The 22,486-nt window shown below is 40.1% G+C and overlaps 1 protein-coding gene across 2 annotated transcripts in view; it reads right to left on the bottom strand.

Moving 5' to 3' along the window:
• LOC117414991 (uncharacterized protein KIAA0930 homolog) overlaps window positions 1-19,455 on the bottom strand; it is an 86,973-nt gene extending 67,518 nt beyond the window's left edge. Inside the window, exon 1 of one of the 2 annotated variants that reach the window (XM_034024890.3) lies at window positions 18,980-19,455. In XM_034024890.3, the coding sequence (XP_033880781.1) occupies window positions 18,980-19,124 (145 nt within the window). In that variant the 5' untranslated portion in view covers window positions 19,125-19,455. The remainder of the gene's footprint in view (window positions 1-18,979) is intronic. The other variant, XM_034024889.3, reaches the window with a different exon arrangement.
• Between the last annotated feature and the right edge of the window lie 3,031 nt (window positions 19,456-22,486).

Here is a 22,486-nt window from a genome sequence, read left to right as displayed (position 1 = left end):
TTTGCGTGGATTGCTGTTCTCCACAGACTAAAAGCAGCAATCATCACAAATTAGCCCGATCAACAACAATGACCCTCACCTGATTGTCAGTGCACGATTTCTGTGGAGAGCTCAGTCCGAATAATCGTGTCACGGAGCATTAACACATACCTACACAAAATACATATCGTGCACCTCAAAACGTGTGTGAGGTGTTGGAACGCTGAATCTGTTTGTGTTGTACTGTTGAGCTGATGAAACGATTATCAATCTTGTCAATTTAAAATCGATCCATCATTGCTTTCATTATTCAGATAACTAACACAATTTCAGTCAAAGGCAAGTTTAAGCACTTTAAGGACATTTAATTACCCAATATAGTACGAATTCCAGAACAACAAGCCTAGAGAAAACAGTAAACTGCCACAGCCGGTTTTACAGTGTGTGAAATCCCCAGAAGGAAATGACTGTAGTTATTCCCCTTACTGGAACTGAGGAAAGTCCCTCCACTCTCGCCAATCCTATCCCAGAAACCTGTGTTCTTGTTTCTCATCCTGTTACTAAACCCCGAGTGTGTGCTTAGAGGTGAATACAGTAAAACCTCCGGTTTCCGAAGTAATTGGGACCAGGTGGTCTTCAGATAATGGAATTGTTCAGATAATAGAATAGCAATTATTAAGAAGAAATTCTGAAGATAAACACATAACTACATAAGTACAAGCAGCTTTTTTATTTATGCATGTACATGTACATCGTAGCATTTTGAAACACTGCGAGGAAAACACATTTTGGCTGCTACAGAACATAAATACTAATATGCACACAACACATGGCCAAACATTGTGGACACAACACACCATGTTTTTTTTTTTTTTTTAAATACAGTAGTTTTAAATACTGTAACATAAAACAGAATCCTGTGTGAGTCTGTTTACAAATTCAAGTTGAGTAGAATGTATTTGTTTTGAGTCTTTCAGATTGCATTATTGAACGTTAATGAAATAAGATTCTAGGTGTCAAAAAATAATTTGTTCAGAAAACGATTTCATCAACATCTTTGGGTAAATTATTATTAACAATTTTAAGTATAAAAACAAATCAATTTCTATTAAAAAAAAAAAAAAGCCGTTCTTACCTTTCACATACTTTTGAAGAGTGTAGTTTACCGTTAAACTTCAAGTGGGCTAATGTATTTAACAATACAGTATTATTGCACTTGCATGTTTCCAGGACGCCTTGGTCCATGGGCTGGATTAATGAAGTTGTGTTAGGCGGAAGAAACATACATTTTATTGTACCATCGTCAGTTTGCAAAGTGGACAAATCTGGGTGTGTAGGTGCATTGTCTATCAGTAGTACTGCCTTCACTGGTAGCCTCTTCTGTGTAGACTCAGCACCTCACTTGCAGTACAAAATGTAAAAAAAAAAAAAAAAAAAAAAGTTTTAAAAATGGTAGCATCCACCCAGGCATTTCGTTGCACATAATACTTCACTGGAAGTGCATCGTGATTTAGATTTTTAAAAGCACAGGTTTTTTGGATTTCCCAACAACAACAAGCCGGAGTTTGTGACTTCCACTCGCTTTACCACAGGCTAGAATTGTCAGTCTCTCCTTCTGCATCTTAAATCCAGGAGCACTCGATTCCTTTCGGGAAGCAAGGGTTTTTGAAGGTAACGCTTGCCAATGCAGTCCAGATTCGTCTTTGCTGTAAACTTGCTCACGGCAGTAATGTTCACTCTCAATTATTTTATTGAACTACAGCCTCTGCATTTGCTGAATTCTTTTCCCCTTCAACTGCCAATTGACAGATGCCATGGCGATGTTTACGTTTTTGGAGCCATCTTTGACTCGCTTTAAAATTTGTATCGCCCTTCAATTTAGCGTTCAGTTCTAATACTTCAGCCTGCAGCATTGGGCACGAAACAGGAACACCAGCACTTTGTTTTTGAGGGAAACAGAGATAGACTGCTTCATCCAGCTTATTGTTTTCAGCAGTCTTCATTGTTTTTCTATGACTTCCTAACTAGTGTCTCCGTCTTGCTTGCAAACTGTAACACATTTTCACCATCTATCTTCAGATCGCCGACTGTAGATTTTCCAATCTTGAATTCGGTAGCAAGCTTTGTAACACTTTCACTTGACTTCAAACGTTTAACAATTTCAATTTTTTGTGAAAGATTCAGTACTGTTTTTTTCACCTCTATCACTGTAGTACATTGTACTTTTCAAACTATGCACAGTATAAAACACAAAAACTGGAACGCCAATAAGCGCGCAGGTGTTTAGTTGCGTATTAAACACATGGCAAAAATACGTTATGTGTGAGGCAGAGGGGGATGGTGCAGGGGGGCGGAGTGCAAGGGGAGGAGGTCGGTTAACGGAGGTGTTCAGAAAACAGATGTTCAGAAAATGGAGGTTTTACTGTAATTGGTTTTGGTTTCACTCCCTAACCTTTTCCAGCTCAGTCAATCCCTGGATCACACTGTCTCAGAATGTCACGGGAATAGCAGTTTCCTAGCTCTATGTAATTGTCATGAATATGGTGTTTTCACTGAGCCCATGCTAATGCATACAGAATGGCTGGTTTAAATGTCTTGAGAATAGGATCAAGCAGGGGGCCCAGAGCTGCACAGTTTAACAAGGATGTGGACTAGGGCGATTCTGCATTGTCTAAGGAATCTCAATCTCCTGCAATACAATGGACACAGCCTTGAGGCTGAATTATGAAGTGTGCATAACTGGTACAAACAATGCCTGTACACCAGCGGGTGAGTCATACTAGTCTGACACCTTATATCTCGTTCATGTCTACGGTATTCTTTGGATATTAATGCTTCAGTGCAATATGAAGGGTGAATCCAGAGATGTGGGGGATGCTGTAACCAGGGTTGGGGTTCATTCCTTTTTAAAAATCAATTCCCATTCCCTTTTAATCAATTCTAATTCCAAGACCTTCAATGGAATTCCTTTGAAGAACTTGGAACTGGAATTGATTAAAAGGGAATGGGAATTGGAATTGGAAATTGATTTTATAGAATTGGAAAAAAGGAACTGACCCCAACCTTGGCTGTAACTAGGGTCGCCACCTCTAGAAATCCAAAATAAGGGACACTTGAGAAGGCTGACAAATCACAGCAGAGGGATCCGCAATCCCAGCTATTATAAAGAGGCCTCCATCTTCTGGACCTTTTGTTAAGTGGAAGAGGCACAGGACTCCAAAAAACTCATCCAGATCTGCTGAAGTTAGACTCCCAGTCAACCTGAGACAGGATCATAACCTCATATACTGTATCAGACAGACTGCTACAGTACCAGCCCCAGGGATGAGGAGTTGAGCGCTTTCTCTGGGATCTGAACGGAGAAAAACAAACACTAACTCTAAACAGATTCCCCATGCAAGCGCTACTCCGGTCAGCCTGTCTGGAAAGATCTGAAAACAATATCCAGGATGTAGAGGAACACTAAAACCATTGTTCAAATGAGGAACAGTTCCCTAAAATAAGGAACAGGCTTGCATTTTATTTTTATCCTTAACCTTGAAAAGATTTCTAGTTTGTCATCGATCTTAGTATTTCTTATTTTTGTAGTTTTGTAGTTAGGCGTGATATTTGTAGGTTATCTGCTTTTGAAATAAACCTTGCAAGTGAAAATATATAGATCAACATCAACAGGGTTTAATTAAAGTACTAGAATAGTAACAATAGTAATCGGGAATAGAAAAAAAAGACAGCACTTGCTGAGGAAGAGGTCTTTGCAGTTTAGCTACCAAACTGGAAAAAGAGAAGTTCTGATTATTATTAGAGAACTATAAAGTCTGTTGCATAAAATGAATACACCAAAAGAAACTAAATAAAGATGGTGCTGTTGTTTACCAATATAAAAGACAAGCTGATGTTGATAGAATGTCAGTGAAATTAAAGCACTCGTTAGGATTTCGAGCAGATGGAAAGAACAGCACAGCGTGTTCTGGAATTATACCGCACAGATGGAAAGAACAGCACAGTGTGTTCTGGAATTAGCCCGCACAGATGGAAAGAACAGCACGTGTTCTGGAATTAGCCTGCACAGATGGAAAGAACAGCACAACGTGTTCTGGAATTAGCCTGCACAGATGGAAAGAACAGCACAGTGTGTTCTGGAATTAGACAGCAGGGTTCTACGACTGACCCTGCAGTGCATTAACATTTTATACATCATACCTGCAGACAATATTCACTTCTAATCAGCACAACAAAACAATGGAAACAATGCTATCTATCTGCATCCAGTAACGACCGACACTACATCTCAGTGACTACTGACATCCCTGTTTGTAAATTCATTTATTGCTGTTTTTATATTAAATGTATTGTTGGGTTTTTCTACAAATACAAACTTATTTATAAACCGGGTATGTGCTAGCACTGTTACTACATATTCTTATTATTTATACAGGGATACATGAACCTGAACTGAGGGTAAACTTGCAGTATCTGCACTCTACATCACAGGGTATTACAGCTTTCCAATTTCAAGGAGCTCTGTGCATCCCTTTTAGGAAAGGAAATATACATCAGCAATATTATTAAAAAAAAGAAACCATCTAAAAAGATGGTTTTGAGTTGTTTACTGCTAGCTGAATGGCAGTAAAATTCTAAAATTCTAACACCATCTGGAAATCAAAGACGTGGGTTATCTTAGAACATTAGAGCACACTTTAGTGTCACTGCGGCATACAGACGTTTCACGTGCAACGCCAGGTAAAACCGTGACGCAGTGATGCTTGCAGACTATACAACTCTAACAGCGGTAACCAGCCACTGTGCACATATGGGTTAAGAAAGCACACAAAAATGTAAATGCTACTGCAGTAACCAGGGTGGGGTCAATCTCAATACCATTTCCAATTCCTTTTTAAATTAAATTCCCATTCCCTTTTATTCAATTCCATCCCCTCATCGATCACAGTTGCAATTAGAAGCATTGTATTCAAAAGGAGCTTCTCACAGTGGCAACAAATGACTTAAATTGAAGTCACTGTTAGTGAATTAAACTGGCTTGAAATGAAAGCAGTTGAACAAATCTCAACAATTATTAGGTCTCTAACATATGAATTCCGGTTACAATTCCTTGGAAGAAACTGGAACTGGGAATTGATTTTAAAAAGGAATTGGAATTGAAAAGACGGGAATTGCCCCCACAAGCCTGGTAGCAACGACCCTGATAAAGCCCATAGTCCTGCAGCACTTCAGCCGATTTCTAGCGGGATGCGGTCTTTCTGATGGACACGCTTGCATAGCACAGACTGTCGAAAACGCAAAGCGCCTGTCAAGGAGGGCTTGCTGAGTCACTTCCCACCAGATACATAATTGTAATCCTTTGAGGGTCCAGTCCCTTTAATGGCGTTCCCAAAGTGAATGCATTTCAAGCTCCGACACCCTTTATCTCTGTGGTTTGTAATCATTACCTGCTGATGGAGCTGCAGCTGCTCTCACACAATGGGGTGGGGGCAGGGTCCCCCTCACAGCAGCACCTACTGCACCTCTGATTCATACAGCTCCACAGCCTCCAGTGAATAATTGAATAGTCAGTAGCAGCACAATTCATCTTCTCTCCCGCTAGAGATCCCATTGTACTGTTCATTTACATCAACAAGAAAAGCAACTCTTTGGTGTGTAATAATGCTTCCGCTTTGATCACACTCCATTGATGTTATTATTATTATTATTATTATTATTATTATTATTATTATTATTATTATTATTATTATTTTCTTGGAAGTTCTGAAGGTGGGAAGTACTCTCGAATTATGCACAGGACAGTCATAGCTTCCCCACATTGCTCTGTGAGTAGATATCTCAAACCTGCCCTGGACTGGAAGGACCACCCCTTTTTCTTAGGGGCTGGGAGAGCAGTTCAGTCTCCATGCCTCAAACCTGGCCTGGAGTGAAAGGACCATCCTTTCTCTTAGGGGGTGAGAGAGCAGTTCAGTATCCATGCCTCAAGCATGCCCTTGACTGAAGAGACCACCCTTTCTCTTGGAGGGCTCCTTTGGGGCTATAAATCTGTGGCGACCTACTCTAAAAGCTAATCATGGCCATATTTCAAGTACTGTAAGTTTCAGAGTACAAAAAATACATTTCTAATCACCAGTGACTGTAGACGAGACCCAGATGAGCGCTTAAAGCATACTGTATGTGGGATGCCAGTCGGATGCCAGTACATCTTTTAATTATCCTGCTAGTCTTTATTTGATTATGTTTATATTTTGTGTGACTTCCCATCCAGTCTGACAATGCAATGCTTCAAATTACTGTCCATGATTGGAGCAGACACTTCTTGCCAATTTAACACAGAGAGAGAGAGAGAGAGAGAGAGAGAGAGAGAGAGAGAGAGAGAGAGAGAGAGAGAGAGAGAGAGAGAGAGAGAGAGAGAGAGAGAGAGAGAGAGAGAGAGAGAGAGAGATTTTCAGACCTGTTAATTTACCCAGCGAGACTGAGACAATGTATCTCAAGGATGCCAACTTGCTAATCGGCTTGCCACAATAAAAAAACTGTATGTGGACACACGTCCCCCTGCTATGGCTGTTAGTACAAAATTAGAGGCCTCAGTAACACTAAAAGGTGGATCTCCAACACCTACAGCAGGTCCACTATATGCACATGTAAAAAAATTAAATGCATCAATATCCCTCCAGACTAACACTCTCAGTAACCTGCGGTAAAGAACATCCTAATCAGATTTCATCATAATTTAATAAGCATATCCCTAGATCTACAAATGAAAGTGTGTGTGAGTGGATGTGTACTGAATGGAATGATGTCAGCACACTACAGTGCAATATATAAAAAGCCTTCAGTGAAACACCTAAAAGCGCTGTACAGATAATATGCTGAAATGCCTTGTCAAACATATAGGTTTTTAATCTTAATAAGATGATACTGAATACACAGAGAACAAGCTTCTGGTGGAATTGTCATTGTATTGTCATAATTGCATTCAATGGTAACACGTTATCACATACATGCTACATTTTTCACTTACAAACAAACCCCATTTGGCCTCCACTCCCTCAGAAGCATTGAGCATTCTTGTGTGTGTGTGTGTGTGTGTGTGTGTGTGTGTGTGTGTGTGCGTGCGTGCGTGCGTGCCTGCGCCAGTGCACTTGGCTTCTCCATTGGAGAATAAATCAGATGTGTGACAGTTTTCAAAGGGTCTGTTTAGGCCCATGACCCTGCCTCCAGCTCAATTTTCTCATTTACATTGGATGCCTCTTTTCCACTGTACAACCGAGCCACGCCAGGGCCGCGCCGAGCCCTCAGTGTGGTTAAGAGGAGCCTGGGTTGTTTTTCCACTGAAGAGACGAGCTGTGCTACTGACGTCGCACGCAATGAAAGACAGTTGTTATAAATTAACTCAGTTTGCCAAAAGGTGCGCAAACAAATGGTGTTCAAAAATTAACAGACCAACGGTACAGCTGTGTCTTGTATCACTATATTTTGTAAATATATTTAGGAATGTCTTTAAAATCCACAAATTTTACTGATTATATCGACTTAATAAAGGTCAATTAGTTCTGTTGAAGGGGAAAAAAGAAGATTTAAAAAATAGGATTTAATAAGATATCCAGTTTAAAGATAGTTGTGAGTGCAACGAGAGCCGTAGTTGTATGTATGGTACAGATGTACAGTATTTTGTTTGACTATATTTTTGTAAAAAAGTTTAGAATTGTTTTATTTTCGCATTTTTGTTTCTTTATATTAATATTGTAGCGATCCTGGCTTTTGCGAGAACTGGACTAGAGTCGCTGGGATGAAGTATTGTAAATGCGTCGTTAGCTGTTCATTCCGTGTTGTGTGCCCGACCACGCCATTAAGAGAATGTATACGGGGAGGGTATAAGGGTGTGAATGCAGGGTGGGAAGGTCGTTTGGGGACCGTAGTTTAGGGGGCGAGTGTGTGGGTGTATAGGGAGGCTGTGTCATTGTTTATGGAAGTTAATTGAGAAGGTTATTTTGTTACAGGGAATTAGCCAGTTCCCCCTCCCGCCCTCTCCTCCTCGACTTCGAGGGTTGGTTTAGCCCTGAGCGATGAGGATGATGGGAGCTGACGTCAGCAGGCTCGGAGAGACTCTTCGGGTGGATTTAGACGGAGCGGAGGGTGATCGAAAACCTGTTATTGTTAAAGACGAATTCGCCAGTTTAGATAGATAGCCGATTACGCTGATATACTGAATACCCCTGTTGTGTGTGAGAGGTATCCGCTGTTGCTGTGAAAGTGAAGTGGGTAGGCATAGACACTAATAGGGTTTATTATTTTGGCGTGGGGCTGGGCCGACATAGTCCTGTATAACTGTGTTAACAAAACAAAAGAAATAAACGACTGGCTGTTTTATTATCCTTAACATGGCTTCTGGAACCGTTTATTATTTATTTTAAAATAAGTCTCATAGCGACGGTAAGTCACTACAATATAATAAAGGTCAAGGATGAGAAATTCAGTAGAATTTTGTGTTTTTGAGTGTGTGTTAAGTGTAACATACCCACGGTTTATGCCCATAAACATTCTCACTTCCGACGCACGACGCCAAATCTTCCCGAACACTTCTATCTGCACACAGAGAAACTAAAGCCTGCTCTTCCTCAACATCCCATGGCTGTACTTTTCTCTCATCACACTCGCTGCCCGCCATGTTTGTTGTTTTTCTTTCTGGTGTGTACTGACTGATGCAACGTAATGACGAAAATCTTTGATGTGTTGTAATAACTGCCAGGGCAGTGTGGTTAGAAAAAGCTATGTAAGCAGTCGGCGAGTCTTCAGTGCTAACATTAATTAAAGAAGCTGTTTCTCACAATTAGTTCCAATTTGACACTGAAGTGAAACTCCTTGTACCTGTTTGCTACATTCTCCAGTTCTGTGTTATTCATGGAGGACCTCTTGAAACCTCAGCCCAGTGAGTCTGGTTTTCTCCCCCCATAGAACCACTGTTAAAGCTGCCTAGCCAACTTTCAAGTACAGCGTTGGAGAAAGAAGTTGTAGACAAGCATCAACATATGGATTTCTGTTTGTAGAGCAGGATGTCAACCATCAATGGAGGGAAACATGTTTTGCAGAAAGTCAGGCGTGGGCCAGAAAAATGTCTTTATGACCCTCGCTCTCTTCAGAGAAGAATAAAATGGTTTTCAAAATTCAACTGCTTCTTTCTGCTGCATCTAAGTTGTTTCTTGTTCGTTTTATAACATTGCAATTTGTACTCCTCTCAGAAAAAATGCCTTCGGGGGCCCACAGCTTTGACTGGAATTTAATAAAAGATGGTTGTCCAATCCTCTTGGAATTCCCCTGTATGTTTTAAAGCAAAGTTAATGAAGTGGTAACTAAATATCAGCATGTGTCTCTTACATTATTGTCATTAGTAATATTATAACCACCCTCCCTTATTGTGATGAAAATCCTTCGTTGTTCACTCATATTTGGGGGCTGTGCAAAAGTACCGTGCCACTCTAACTTTAAAGCAGTGGTTCAAACATGTAAACCCCTGTCACTTCCTGTGCTGAAGGTCAAATACAGGATCTGGCGTGATAAGGTACGAGAAAGCAGCAGTGGTACTTGAAAATCTATATATACTAAATCAAAAAACAAAATCAAAACAAGCTGCGGTTAATGTTTTTGCAAGTCTGCTCTTTTCTTTGATCGGCAACAAAATTTTTGTGCTCATCAATTTTTTGAGTTAATGGCTTCTGGCTGTGTGGGATTTTTTTGCGAGCTCTGCAGTACAGTAGCTGTTCTTTTTGAAGAGGAAAGCAACCACCGATTCTGTGACCCTGTCCTGTGACATTAACCCTGCAATGTGGATGCTTCGACATCTGCAGGGCACACACACACACACACAAAAAAATGAACACTGCAGGTTTCTACCATGGTGAATATACCCTAAAAAAAAAAAATACAAATCAACAGTGTCAAATCACATTATGTGTGAAATATAATAGAAACTGTTACACTGTACTTCAGAGTTTACTGTTTTCATTAAGAAGTGGCAAAGCTGCTTAACTTTGAGTCATCCTGAAGCGAAGAAACAGTGTGGCTGGGCAGGGATATGAAAGGGAAGCTTGTATCTATCTCTTTCACACATGCCTTACCTGACTCGGCAAGCCCTGCAGTACTACTGAAAACAGCACTGTCTTTACAATACTAACGTCAGGGGCAGTTTTAAGGTTCTACATAAAACATATGATGCTTAGAAAAGCCAATACTCAATAGCTTGTGTTATATGCACGTTTTATCCCAACTGCACAAGCAGTTCTCTATTATTAAAATGTAACTGGCACACACATACATTGTGCACATAACGACATACAGGCATATCAGCAGACTCCGATACACCCAGCTTGTGCTAAAGCATGTCTCTACCAGGTTTCATCACAATGGGAGGTTCAAGATCTAAAAAAAGGGGATATGCAATACGCACTGGCGTGTCAGCTGTCTGTGTCCAAGTGAGAGATACAGATATGCGAAACCTGTAGGTTTTGCTAAAGGTATAGTCCTTGATCAAACAGATTGCTGTGTTAATTTAAATATATTTGCAGTGAGATTGGATTCATTGCAGCTCGGCACAAAGCAGGTTTCAGAGCTGTATCAGAGAATGCAACAATGAAACACATTCTTACAAGCCCACTGCTACCTCCCACAGCACCTCAAAGGGATGGAGATATCACTTACAGCCAAATAAACAGCAGATTGCAGCAGTACACCAGGAACTGAACCAGCACTGTGCAATGTCAGGAGGGTAATGACTTGCCTCCTTTTTCCTTCTCAGCACTCAGTACAGACCGATAAGGCCAAGGTATCAGCATTATAGTACTGCATGTTAACCCGAAAAAAATAGCAAACAAAAAAAAGAGCACACACAGACACAGACTGGCTTTGGAGGTCAGCGATGTGAAAAAAAAATATCTTCTTTCAGCTTTTTAACAGTAATTATACTAATCTCTTGCTTTCTATTACTGAACATGGTTAAACAGTTAATCAATGTGAAGTGACAGCTAGCATGTAGAAAGTGAAACTGCATTCCCAAACACACCATATTTTCTAGCACACGGCTTTTATCTGCAACTGAATGCATTCTGTCTTGCTAAGAGCTGAGTGTACTGTTTTAGACCCATTCTAAAATGTGCATTGATCAGTTTCCATCTTTACAGTTCAATTGGTACTAGCGGTCCAGCGGTAAATAGAGGGTTCAATAAATCAGGGAAGGTGGGCGGCATTACCTAGTTACTTCTTGTCCACAAAATGCTTCTGGAATGATGAATACATATGATTTATACTAACAGCGCTGCCCCGTGGATTGGACTGTTGTTAGGAGCCATAGTTAAGAGACTACTATTTGTGTTTCTCCAAGTGCTAGTGGAATGGCATTATGAGGCAAATGGGAGCCGTGACCGACACTGTCTTATAATCAGTTCAGCGGTATAAAGGGCTGTGCAGTACTCTATGACTGTACTTCCCCTTTCATTTCAAGATCTGTCCGTTACCAAGCTACTGAACCCTGGAGGCTAAGGACCAGCCTGGGAAGGCTCAGCTTGAAGGTTGTAGGAACAATTCAATAATTGATCATTTAATATTTATCTGGGTTGATTAGTTCTCTTATTAATAATATTTAATTGACGTGTTACAAAGATCAAGGATTTACTATAAACACACATTCACGCTCAAGGACACAAGGAATGTTTAATCAATAGTAGTATTTTATTAGATACACAAATAATAAACAGAAATCAGAAAAGTCAGAAAGTAAATCTCTTAGTCTCTTAAGCACAAAACACAATTCAAAACTCTCACTGCACTCATGCTGGCTAGCAGGCTATTGAAATATGACACCGCCTGTCTCCACACACACAAGCAGCACTCCAGCAAGCTGTGGTTTCTAGATTAAGTATATGGCAAGTTTACTTTTAAAGAAATTCTTCATACAACAATATGAGGTAGATTACTTACTTCATCAAGTTTCACTAAAAGTTATTTTACACGCAAAGTGTGCAAACTAAATAACTAACAGTTCAATTCTATGTGAATGTGTTACAATTAATTAATTTAGTTCCATGAAAGGAAAATGCAACTGGAATTATACTCAACAGTTCCCTGAAGCTTAGACTTTTGGTCAGCTGGTTTGGAAACTCTGTTGAAGTGTCCAGTACAAAAGCTCTCCTCTCAGCAACAAATTCTTCAATCCTACATTGGATCAAACTCGGCAACAAAGCTTTCAATTCTTGATAGAATCAACAAACAGCTGCAACAAAGTCTTCAGTCCTCGGTATAGGATCCATAACAGCGCCCGTCCGCTCTGTCCTCTTCGCTGAATTTTTAGCTACACCGGTAGCAGGGCACAGTTTCTTTTGGATACTGTTGTTTTATGTGTACAGCAGACCCAGACTGGTTTGTCTGATAACAGTCTGCAAGTTTTACGGCTGTCCTCCAGCCGGGCCTCAGTCTCGTTGCTTGTGGTCATTGACTCGCTTGTAGCTTGCTTCCTCTTCTTGGGTCTGTTTTCAGGCAGAGTCCCGTCTTGGTTCAGTTTTTAGGCAGAGTCCCAGAGTTTCAGAGTTTCAGTTTTGCTTAGCAGAGTGACAGCACCTTGTTTAGCATTCGACGTGGAGCGCAAAATGTTCAGTTTTGCTTGGATATTTATAGTCCTTTTACTCTGCTGAGTAGCCATTTTCATGAGATCATTTGCGTATCTTGCCTTTTTAACTCACAAATATTTGAGATTTGTCCTTTGTCTGCTTCCTTTCGTCCAGCAGCTTGTTGTTGCAGTTGGGACTTGTTGACATCTATATTTTATGTTTTCCTCACACCAAACCGCTTGTGTTTGCAGTTTTGCGGTCTTTTCATTGTCCTTTCAGCCTGACCCAGTCCAGATGACCCCCTCCTAGCCCTGGTCATCTTCAGTTCAGTATTCCTGCCAGGAACCAAGGGGCCCTTTTTCTTAAAACACAACAGTTTGCTTTTTTTCCCTAAGACACAGCAGTTTAATTAATTAGTCCAGTTATATCAATAATACATGTTCAGGTATTGTTATCATATTCAGGGACTACTTGGGGTTGCTGAAGCGTGATCTGGTGAACTATCCATAGCTGAACCAGTGGGTCCCTGTCACAAAGACGGCCGGAGTGGGTGGCGTCAGACCAGATGCAGGAAATAAACAGACAGAGATTTGGGGTTTGGTGAAGCTGGGCGCGTGATCGCGCTAAGCATTTAATAAATAGCACAGAAAATAAAAGGTTTGAAACACACAAACACAGGACACGGCACTTGCGGCCAAAATAAACAGGTAAACAAAAACGAACAGACACTTAACAAACGGTGAATGGACAGACAAACGGTGAGTGAGCAAAACAAACATTTCTTTCTTTCTTTCTCCTTCCCCTCTCTCTCTCCCGTTCTCCACTCACGAACACCGAACCCTGAGTGAAAGAAATGTGCGTCTATATATACTATTGTGCTGGGATTCAATTACTAATTAATTATTCACTTGAATCCCAGCACGTGAATTAATTCTGTGCAACCCCGTGCTCACATATTACATTTAACCAGCACGTGAAGTGATTTGTGCCCTCCTCGTGCCTAAATACAAATCTACATTTTTAAATCACACGTGAAACACAGACACGTTTATATCCCGTGTACCAATCTATACACCAACATTAACACACGCAACATACAACATATAACACACAATTGCACACAGGGGCGGGGCACATTGTCACATATACCCACCCTTGTGCGCAGCACACATGGCCTCAACGGCCACCTCCCCCCTTAAAAACCCAGCAGTCCAGGACAAAGTCTCGGGCTGGGAAGGGAGGCTTCAGTGGGCCCCTGGCTGGCCATGCTGTCAGCACCCCTGCCGGTAGTGGCACGGCTGACAGCATGCTGGTCCACGCCTGCAGCGAAATTGCTGCGGGGGATGCTGGTCTCCTGACCTCTCCCCCGATCTCCGGCAGCGAAACTGCTGCAGTGGGAGCAGGTCTCCTGACCTCCCCCACGATCTCCGGCAGCGAAACTGCTGCAGTGGGAGCAGGTCTCCAGACCTCCTCCCCCTTCTTCGTGGCCGACAGCTCCCCTTTCTGGGGCTCCGGCCACCGTACTCCCTGTCATAAATAGAGGCTGCTGGGGGACACCAGCATCCTGCCCTTCTCCCCCCCAGAAAAATTCAGGGAGTTGCGCCTGTAACTCCTCCCCTTCTGGCTCTTGGGACGGCAGCGAAGGTTCCTCCCTCTTTAGCTCTCGGGATGGCAGCAGCAGGTGAACCAACAGGTATTCTCCCTCTGCTGGCAGCTTGGGTCCTAGGGCTGTGGAAGCCCCGACTTCCCTCTCTTCGGGCTGTGGACGCACCGACTCCTCCCTTTTGGGCTGTGGACGCACCGACTCCCCCCTCTTGGGCTGTGGACACTCGGGCTCCCCCCGCTCAGGCTCCTCCCGCTCGGGCGTAGGACGCACGGGCTCCTCCCGCTCGGGCGTAGGACGCACGGGCTCCTCCCGCTCGGGCTGTGGACGCTCGGGCTCCTCCCGCTCGGGCTGTGGACGCTCGGGCTCCTCCCGCTCGGGCTGTGGACGCTCGGGCTCCTCCCGCTCGGGCTGTGGACGCTCGGGCTCCTCCCGCTCGGGCTGTGGACGCTCGGGCTCATTGCCACAGTCCCCCAGCCAAGATCAGCAACCACACTGGAGTGATTCCCCTGGAACTCCAAGCTTTTACTGGAAGAGCCACTGGGTACACTTAAATTCCGATAAGACAGAAGTCTTACTTTTAGGCTCTAATCAACAGATGGACTCGACAAACATCGATCTAGGTATGCTAAAATCTAATGTAAAATCTGAAGTGAAAAACCTGGAGGTTATTTTTGATTCTGCACTTTCCTTTGAACCACATATAAAATACATTACTAGAGTGTCCTTCTATCATTTAAGAAACATTGCGAAAGTTAGATCATTCTTCTCCTTGGATGATGCAAAGAAATTAGTACATGCTTTTATTTTTTCTAGGTTAGATTACTGTAACGCTTTATTCTCTGGACTTACAAGTCATACTATATCACGTCTACAGCTAGTGCAAAATGCTGCTGCTAGAATGCTAACTAGAACAAAAAAAAGGTTCACATTACGCCTGTGTTGGCATCATTGCATTGGCTTCCTGTGCATTACAGAAATTATTTTAAAATTCTATTACTAGCTTTTAAAGCACTGAATGGACTATCTCCACAATATCTAAATGATATGCTAATTCCTTATCAGCCTGAACGCACTCTGAGATCTACAAATGCTGGCCTTTTATGTATTCCGAGGGTAAATGGTAAAAGGATGGGAGAGGCTGCTTTCTGTTTTAATGCCCCCACACTCTGGAACTCCTTACCCCCTTTTATCAGAGATTCACCTTCAATAGTAATCTTCAGATCTCGATAAAAACATACCTCTTTAATATAGCTTTTCCATAACATTTTTATGTTTTATTCTAAGTTTTATTGTTACTTCTGTTTTTTTTTAATAACTGTACTCTTTTCTTACTGTTTATTATTGTATTTTTGTATTTTTTTTTCTGTATGTAAAGCACTTTGAATTGTATTGTACATGAATTGGCTATATAAATAAAGGTTTATTATTATTATTATTATTATTATTTACAAAACAGCCCAACAACAGCAATCTTCAAATATATTAACGAACAACCTCAATTATCCATTTACTACTAATGCAGAATGACTGCATTATTTTATCCTCCCCAAAAAATGTGTTTCTACAATGGTGACAACAAAGAGTAAACTAGGCTATTGCTCTACATTTCAGATGCATGTAGAAAATTAAGATGATAGTACAGCAAAAAAAAAAAATTGAAGTTTGGTGCAAGGGTGGGGAACCATTGTGACATCAGTCTTGTGGTCTTTTACTTAGGCACTATTGGTTGCTTGTTTTTAGCCCTACTGCACCAGAGGCAGCCGTTGAAACCGGAGTGTGAACAGATGTGACACAAGAGATATAGAAGGAGCATGTGACTCTGCATTGGCCAAGAGCAAAGAACAACGAACAACGTTTCTTATTCATTTTAAACTATTAGTTTTAGTTTTATTTTGCTTTGCTGAAATTAGTTCAGCACTTTGCGAGGACCTGGTCTTTAAAGGTGCGAAAGTGCAACATTGTTGATATTTGAATTGGCGCAACTGCCAGATTACTGTTTTCTACAGGACAATGGCGAGAACCCAGCATTTAGCAAAGTGTCTTGCTGAGTATTAACCAGGACTAGAATACAGTAGTGTGGGCACAATTATTGCACCATAGCACATGTGTAACAGTATATTTGAAGCAGCACAAGTTGCAAAGCACTTTGGTGACAAAAAATGACCATGTTCATATTTAGTCATATTACAGAATATATAAACAACTGTGTCAAAAAGATCTTGTGGTCATAAACGACATCTGAAATAAAAACACACTTTCTACAGTACAGTTCTCGCCTTTCTTTTCACAGGTTATTACTGTAGAGAGATCTTTGTATTCCAGAAATAAGGTACAGATTATACTTTTATTTTCCAACTAATTTGACATTACAGAATATTAGAAGATTACTTAAAAATTTGAAAATTACAAAAATGATTCTGCCAGCTGATATCCTTTGAGGACATTCTCCTGAACAACACATGAGGTAGTACAGAGTAACATGTACAGTATGTTTGATAAATGCAATGTTAAACACCTGAGTTTAAAAACTGCTATTAAAAATATTTGTTCATAAAGAACTGTTCTAAATTCCGAGACAAAACGTAGTCAGTTTTTTGTAGTTTAGATGACGTTGTGTTTAAAAATCTGTTTGTACTGTGCTTGCAAAGAATCATCATTGACCATAACAAAGATGTCAGAGTATGTGAGGAAAATCTGAATACAGTGAAAAAGCTATCTAAAGGACACTAGCTTTAATGTTGATATGAACCCTCAGGAATGACTGCCCAACATATCAAGTTCTGAATGCTCTGGGCACAGCCAGCAAATCAGACAGTATGAAGTAACCACTACAGTCAACCTACAATTAGAAGCATATCAAAATAAATATGTTTTTGTAGTAAATTGGCTCTTGTACAAAGCTTTACAGTACTACAGAGATTTTGAGCTATTTTGGGGGCCAATGCTCTTTGAAAAATGAAAGTCTGTTCTTGAAGCACGGAGAATAAGAGACCAGTGCTTGTCTACCCTTTCTGAAGCTTCCACTTCAGACATCAGGCAGCTATCATCCTGACCTGTCTCACTGTCTCCAAAAAAGAACCATTAGACCATTCATGGGAGGGGGAATCATGTACTCGCATCATATACCATATTGTCAGAGAGGACCAATACTACATCATAGCTAATTGTAGTCCACCTCATGGTTCTTGACTGATACACAAATGTGATTTATGGTTGGTATGAATGTAATCTTCCTACCTCATTTAAGTTGTGTCTTTTAACAAAAGAGTTCCACATAAATTATCATTTTATCATTTTAATTAGCCCATCACCATCATAACCAGTTTTCTTCATACATATCACAACCTCTATCGTGTGATACAGCACTGCGTGTGCTGCCTTGTGACTTTGCCTACGACTAATACCCAAAACCATTATTTCTACTGTGCTAGATTGTTCATGGAAAGAACCACAGATTGTCAATTAAAGACTGCAGAGCAAATTATAATAAGAATCTGGGATGAATGTTAGAGGTTGTTTTAGAAAAATCGCCTGGAAGAAATGGTGACAGTGATAGAGGAGATGGACACAATGCCATCATATACGACTTTCTCATATAAACTGTACACCACGAATCAACTAGTATTGTGACTGTGTGACTGGACACAAGAATGCATTATGTATAGCCCAGTTTATCTCACTCTGACCCATCGCTCACTAACACAGTACGTTGGTTTTCTTTTACTAGACAAACCGAGCTAATTTCAAAAGCAAGCAAAAGATTATAATCATCAGTCCATCTTGGATGTGAGCGGGGAATATGGGGAAGTCTGCTGTATTTACTACCAATGCATAACAGCAAGGTGGTATATTTGTATTTATCCAACACAAAATGACTTTGTTCCTCCGTGATTGGACACACTGGTATGGCAATAAGACTCCCATTGCATAGCAGTTTGATCCAATCCTGGTTTTACTACGACTTTAATAAGACACACCTCAGCTTGTTACCTATACACACTGTGACTAATCAAGCTCGTAGTAAAACCTGGAACGGATGCTATCTTACTGTCCAAACTGACGTGTAGCAGGGAGATGCACCTTTTATATATTACAGCATTAATTACAGGTCAGTTGGGACTCATTTGCATAATGATTTAACCCATGTCTATTAACACTATATAAACAGTGTGTGCTACAGAAGGTGTTTCCAAGGCACAGGTAAGTAGTATTTACTTTTTGCTTGTATATGTTATTACTAATAATGCATTCAATTAACATGCAGATACTGTTTTAGACATTTTTGTAAAAGACAAAGCAATCTGATGACATGCTGCAGAAACCCAGGAGCTAAATCGTTTAACAGCAGTTCTGCCATTTACAGTAATACAGTATGCATTTTTCCCCCACTCTAATTTGGTTACCAGACTGTACATGTCGACATGCCTCTTTGGGGCACACAGACTATATACAGCAGGACAAAGCTGTCCTGTATTCTTCATTACGGTAATGAGGTAGACACAAAATGTATACACAAAGAACAACGCACACTAACAACGTTACCAAAAACATAAATAGTCTTGTCACGAATACTAAATTCCGAGGAAGGAAGTTTGTTGAAATTACTTAAGACTTTGTGGACATTCGACAGACGTCCCCTGCTTAAAATACCACCGGCTAAGTCATTATGATATCTGTTTCGTCTGAAGGATAAGCAATAGTAAGAAACTAGCTAGCCTCGCGCAATCCGTAGCTTTTTTATATGTTGCAGTGCTAGTGGTTTTATTTAATACACACAAATCCAAACTTAACTTACCTAATCCACTGATCTCATGTCTGATACTCAGCCTGTTCTTCTCATCCGCTATCGCTTTGAGCATCTGATGCAAAGATTGGTCCAAATCTCCATTCTCCTCCTCGGGTTCAGCTCCAGCACTTGTCTTGCTCTTAACGGATGCCATCCCCACACTAAGTTCATGTCAGTCCTGCTTTAAAATAAAATCCACCCTTCTGCGACTGGGAAAGACTGAGGGAGGGACGGAGGGAGGGAACTGGGGGTTGGAGATTCCCCCGTGCGCGGACCGTCGGTTGTCGTTTTGTATTTTGCGTTTGCTTGTCAAGCTCCCTCTACTTACCCACCTTCCTCCCTGCCACTCGTTTGAAACGAGATGGCAGTTCTTACGGGTGTATTTCCAAGGCGATATAACGTGTAACTGAGGATCTCGCTTCCGTCTACTTTGTTATGAGATCATCGGGAGGGGAGAAAAAATCGGGAACACCCCTCACACTTCCTGCAACAAAGCGTGACAACTTGAAATTTAAAGAGACAGCGGCAAGCACCTTTGCCTTGGTGTCTATAATATAAAAGACGCCACTAGGCGTCATTAAACTATTAATATTGTTAATAATAATGAATTTGGTCATAACATTACAGTGTTTAACACAAATCGACTTTTTTTTTTTTACTAGCCTATATTACCACGGCTTGCTAAGTTTGCATCAGGCAGATCCTTAATTATGAGTATATTTTAAGCACAATAAATGCAAGACATTTAAAAAAAAAAAAAAAAAAAACAGTAATCATGTATGATCAATCAATGTAAATGAAAAAAAAGCTAGCTGTCACGTTTGCAATTCATTACACAATTGCAATTCGTTTAAAGGCAGGGTTTATAAGTTTATACGCAACTGTTTACACTTATATCATTCTTTTTATAAGGTTTTAATGCTATTTTTGTTTCATTCCATTTGTCATCCTACGAGTATTCAGTAGTTTCTCTATTACTGAAAAGGGGAAAGTGTTAAGTTTAAAAACGGTTCATTGAATACATTTTTGTTACCCGGGTGAAAAGAAATCCTATCTTCGCTTTAAATCCTATTAGATTAAAAAAAAAAAAAAAAAAAAAAAAAAAAAGCCCCTATTGGAATGATTTTAAAATTCCAATGTGATTTGATAGGATTAAAAATAAATCCTACAGAAATATATTTTACTGTTCCTATAGTATTTTATAGAATACCCTCCTCTAAAAACCATCACTTAAAATAAATGTACCACATCGTTTATTTATTTATTTATTTATTTATTTATTTACTTGTTTGTTTTTTTGCTTGATTGAATATTTTGTAAACCCAGGCCTGGATTCAATCAAAATTAAGGCATCTTAATTCAGCTCCAGCCTCGGTTCTAAAATGAAAGTGTTCTAGGGGCAAACATTCACTGCTGCTTTCACACAATGTCATTATCACTCTTCTTGACTTTTTTAAATTATTATTAATATAGTGGTAAATTGCAAGAAGTGTACATACAAACATAGCATAGAATGTGCATGTATATACAATTATAGTAACAACAAATGATTTATAGCAAGACTAGTGGTGAGGATTGTATTGCCCATTTTTCCTTACTCAGACCCTTTACTTACTAAATATCTCTGAATATATAATTGTCTATTCTTTAAAAATGCTGGTGATGTGGAGTTTGTTGCCGGATAACTTCACTCATTCTACTTGCTCACTAAATATCTTGGTATCCCTCAATAGAAAATTGACTCCTTTTTAAAATATGCTATTGATTTTAATGAGCAATCCGTCTCACAAGTTCAGTGGTTTTCTAAATAGGATTCATTTACTAACAATGCTGAATGACTGGGTGGAGCATTTGTTCTCTATTTTACCCAGAAAATGTTTTTCCTAAGTGGTGATTGCCAAGACTGGTACAATATTCAATGTAGTGCTGTCCTCGGCAGTCCTTATCCAGAAATCTTTCTGTGATGGTAAAATGAAAAGGCAATGTCACACCTGGTCATTCCGCATTGGTAGTAAGTGGATCATATTTGGGGACCACAGCACCTGTGGGAGGGGCTGTTCAGTAAAATATCTTGCATATTTTAAAGAGGAGACGATTTTCTATTCAGGGATAGCAAGATATTTAGTGAGCAAGTAGTCTGAGTGAAGTTTTCCAGCAACAAACTCCTCATCCCCAGCTGTACTGCTTTCCTAGAAAATAAAACATTTTGGCGCGATCATTCTAATTCTGAAATGTCTTGCTGATTGACATAGATATCATATTTTTCAAGCAGAGAACATACTTACCTAACCAGGCTAGCACACACGGGCTGGATACTACAAAGGCACTAGAATTTAGCCTAGTATATATTGCTGTAGTTTTTTGTTTTTTTTCCCCTGTCTGTTGCTATTTTAAAACTGGACATTTAAGGCTGTAATCTCATCTTGGGGTTCTTGTGGTTTATCCTGTGACAGGAACCCCTTCATGGTATTGGAGCCTTTATTACGCACATAATATTACCAACAATGACACATTGTGCTTGTTAAACGACCAATGGCTGGTTTCCCAGACCCTGTTTATCCCTAATCTTAGATTACTTTACCTAAAGTAAGATTAGGTCGTCTAAGATTAGTGCTAATCAGGGTCCGTGAAGCCAGCCACAAGAGTGGTTAACTAATACATCAAAAGGGAAGGTCGACAAGGTTTTGACTGCAGGAGACACAACTGTGTTTTTGTCTTATGTTGGGTGGCTGCTTGTTAATTGTAGATGTAATTGGCCACTGTATGAAGATTAACTAAATACTGGTAACCCATTACAGCCATGTAAGAGATATTATCCTGTTGGTAGAGCTCATATACATTGGTACAAAGTACCATTACATATATCACTAATGTCATCAGAAGATGTATTTTTGTGATTCCTGTTACTATATAAATTAATATTTTGCAGAAGTTCAGAAACTTGAGGTCCTAATTCTATTCCTATAAAAAAAGAATTACTTTTTTTTTTCTTTTCTGCAGAACATTTTCTGTGGCAAACATCACACCGTGCCATTCCTGGGGCTATAAAAGATTTGTATTCTGTGTCTCCACAATAGTAATGCGTGTGTCTGAATTGATCAGTATTTGGTAGCATGTTATTCAGGCAGTGTTTTGTTTGGGGAAGCCTGATTAAATTCAGGAGGGCAAGTTGAAACGAATTGTAACTGTCATGATGAGTAGAGCAGAAAGACCATACATACAATTCCCATTCTAGACTCTTCTTCGCCACATTCATCATTCTCTAGTAGTCTGCAAAAACAAACTAAGTGTTTTCTTACATTCTTACATTCATGACTAGACAATGTAAACTTTGAATTCAGAACTATACAATAGTCATGTGTTCTCTCACAAGGGCACACACTGGGTTCACACCTGTGGAATCTGTTAATGATTTATTTTTAGAGTACATCTATCTTTTGTATTGTCCTGATATATTTATTTTTTCCTGATATATCTTGCCTAGAATAAAAAAAATACATGTTTCAATTTTATTTT

This window comes from Acipenser ruthenus, chromosome 7 (genome assembly GCF_902713425.1).
Source record: "Acipenser ruthenus chromosome 7, fAciRut3.2 maternal haplotype, whole genome shotgun sequence".
NCBI classification, from domain to species: Eukaryota; Metazoa; Chordata; class Actinopteri; order Acipenseriformes; family Acipenseridae; genus Acipenser; species Acipenser ruthenus.
This window is presented reverse-complemented; position numbering and strand designations above follow the sequence as displayed.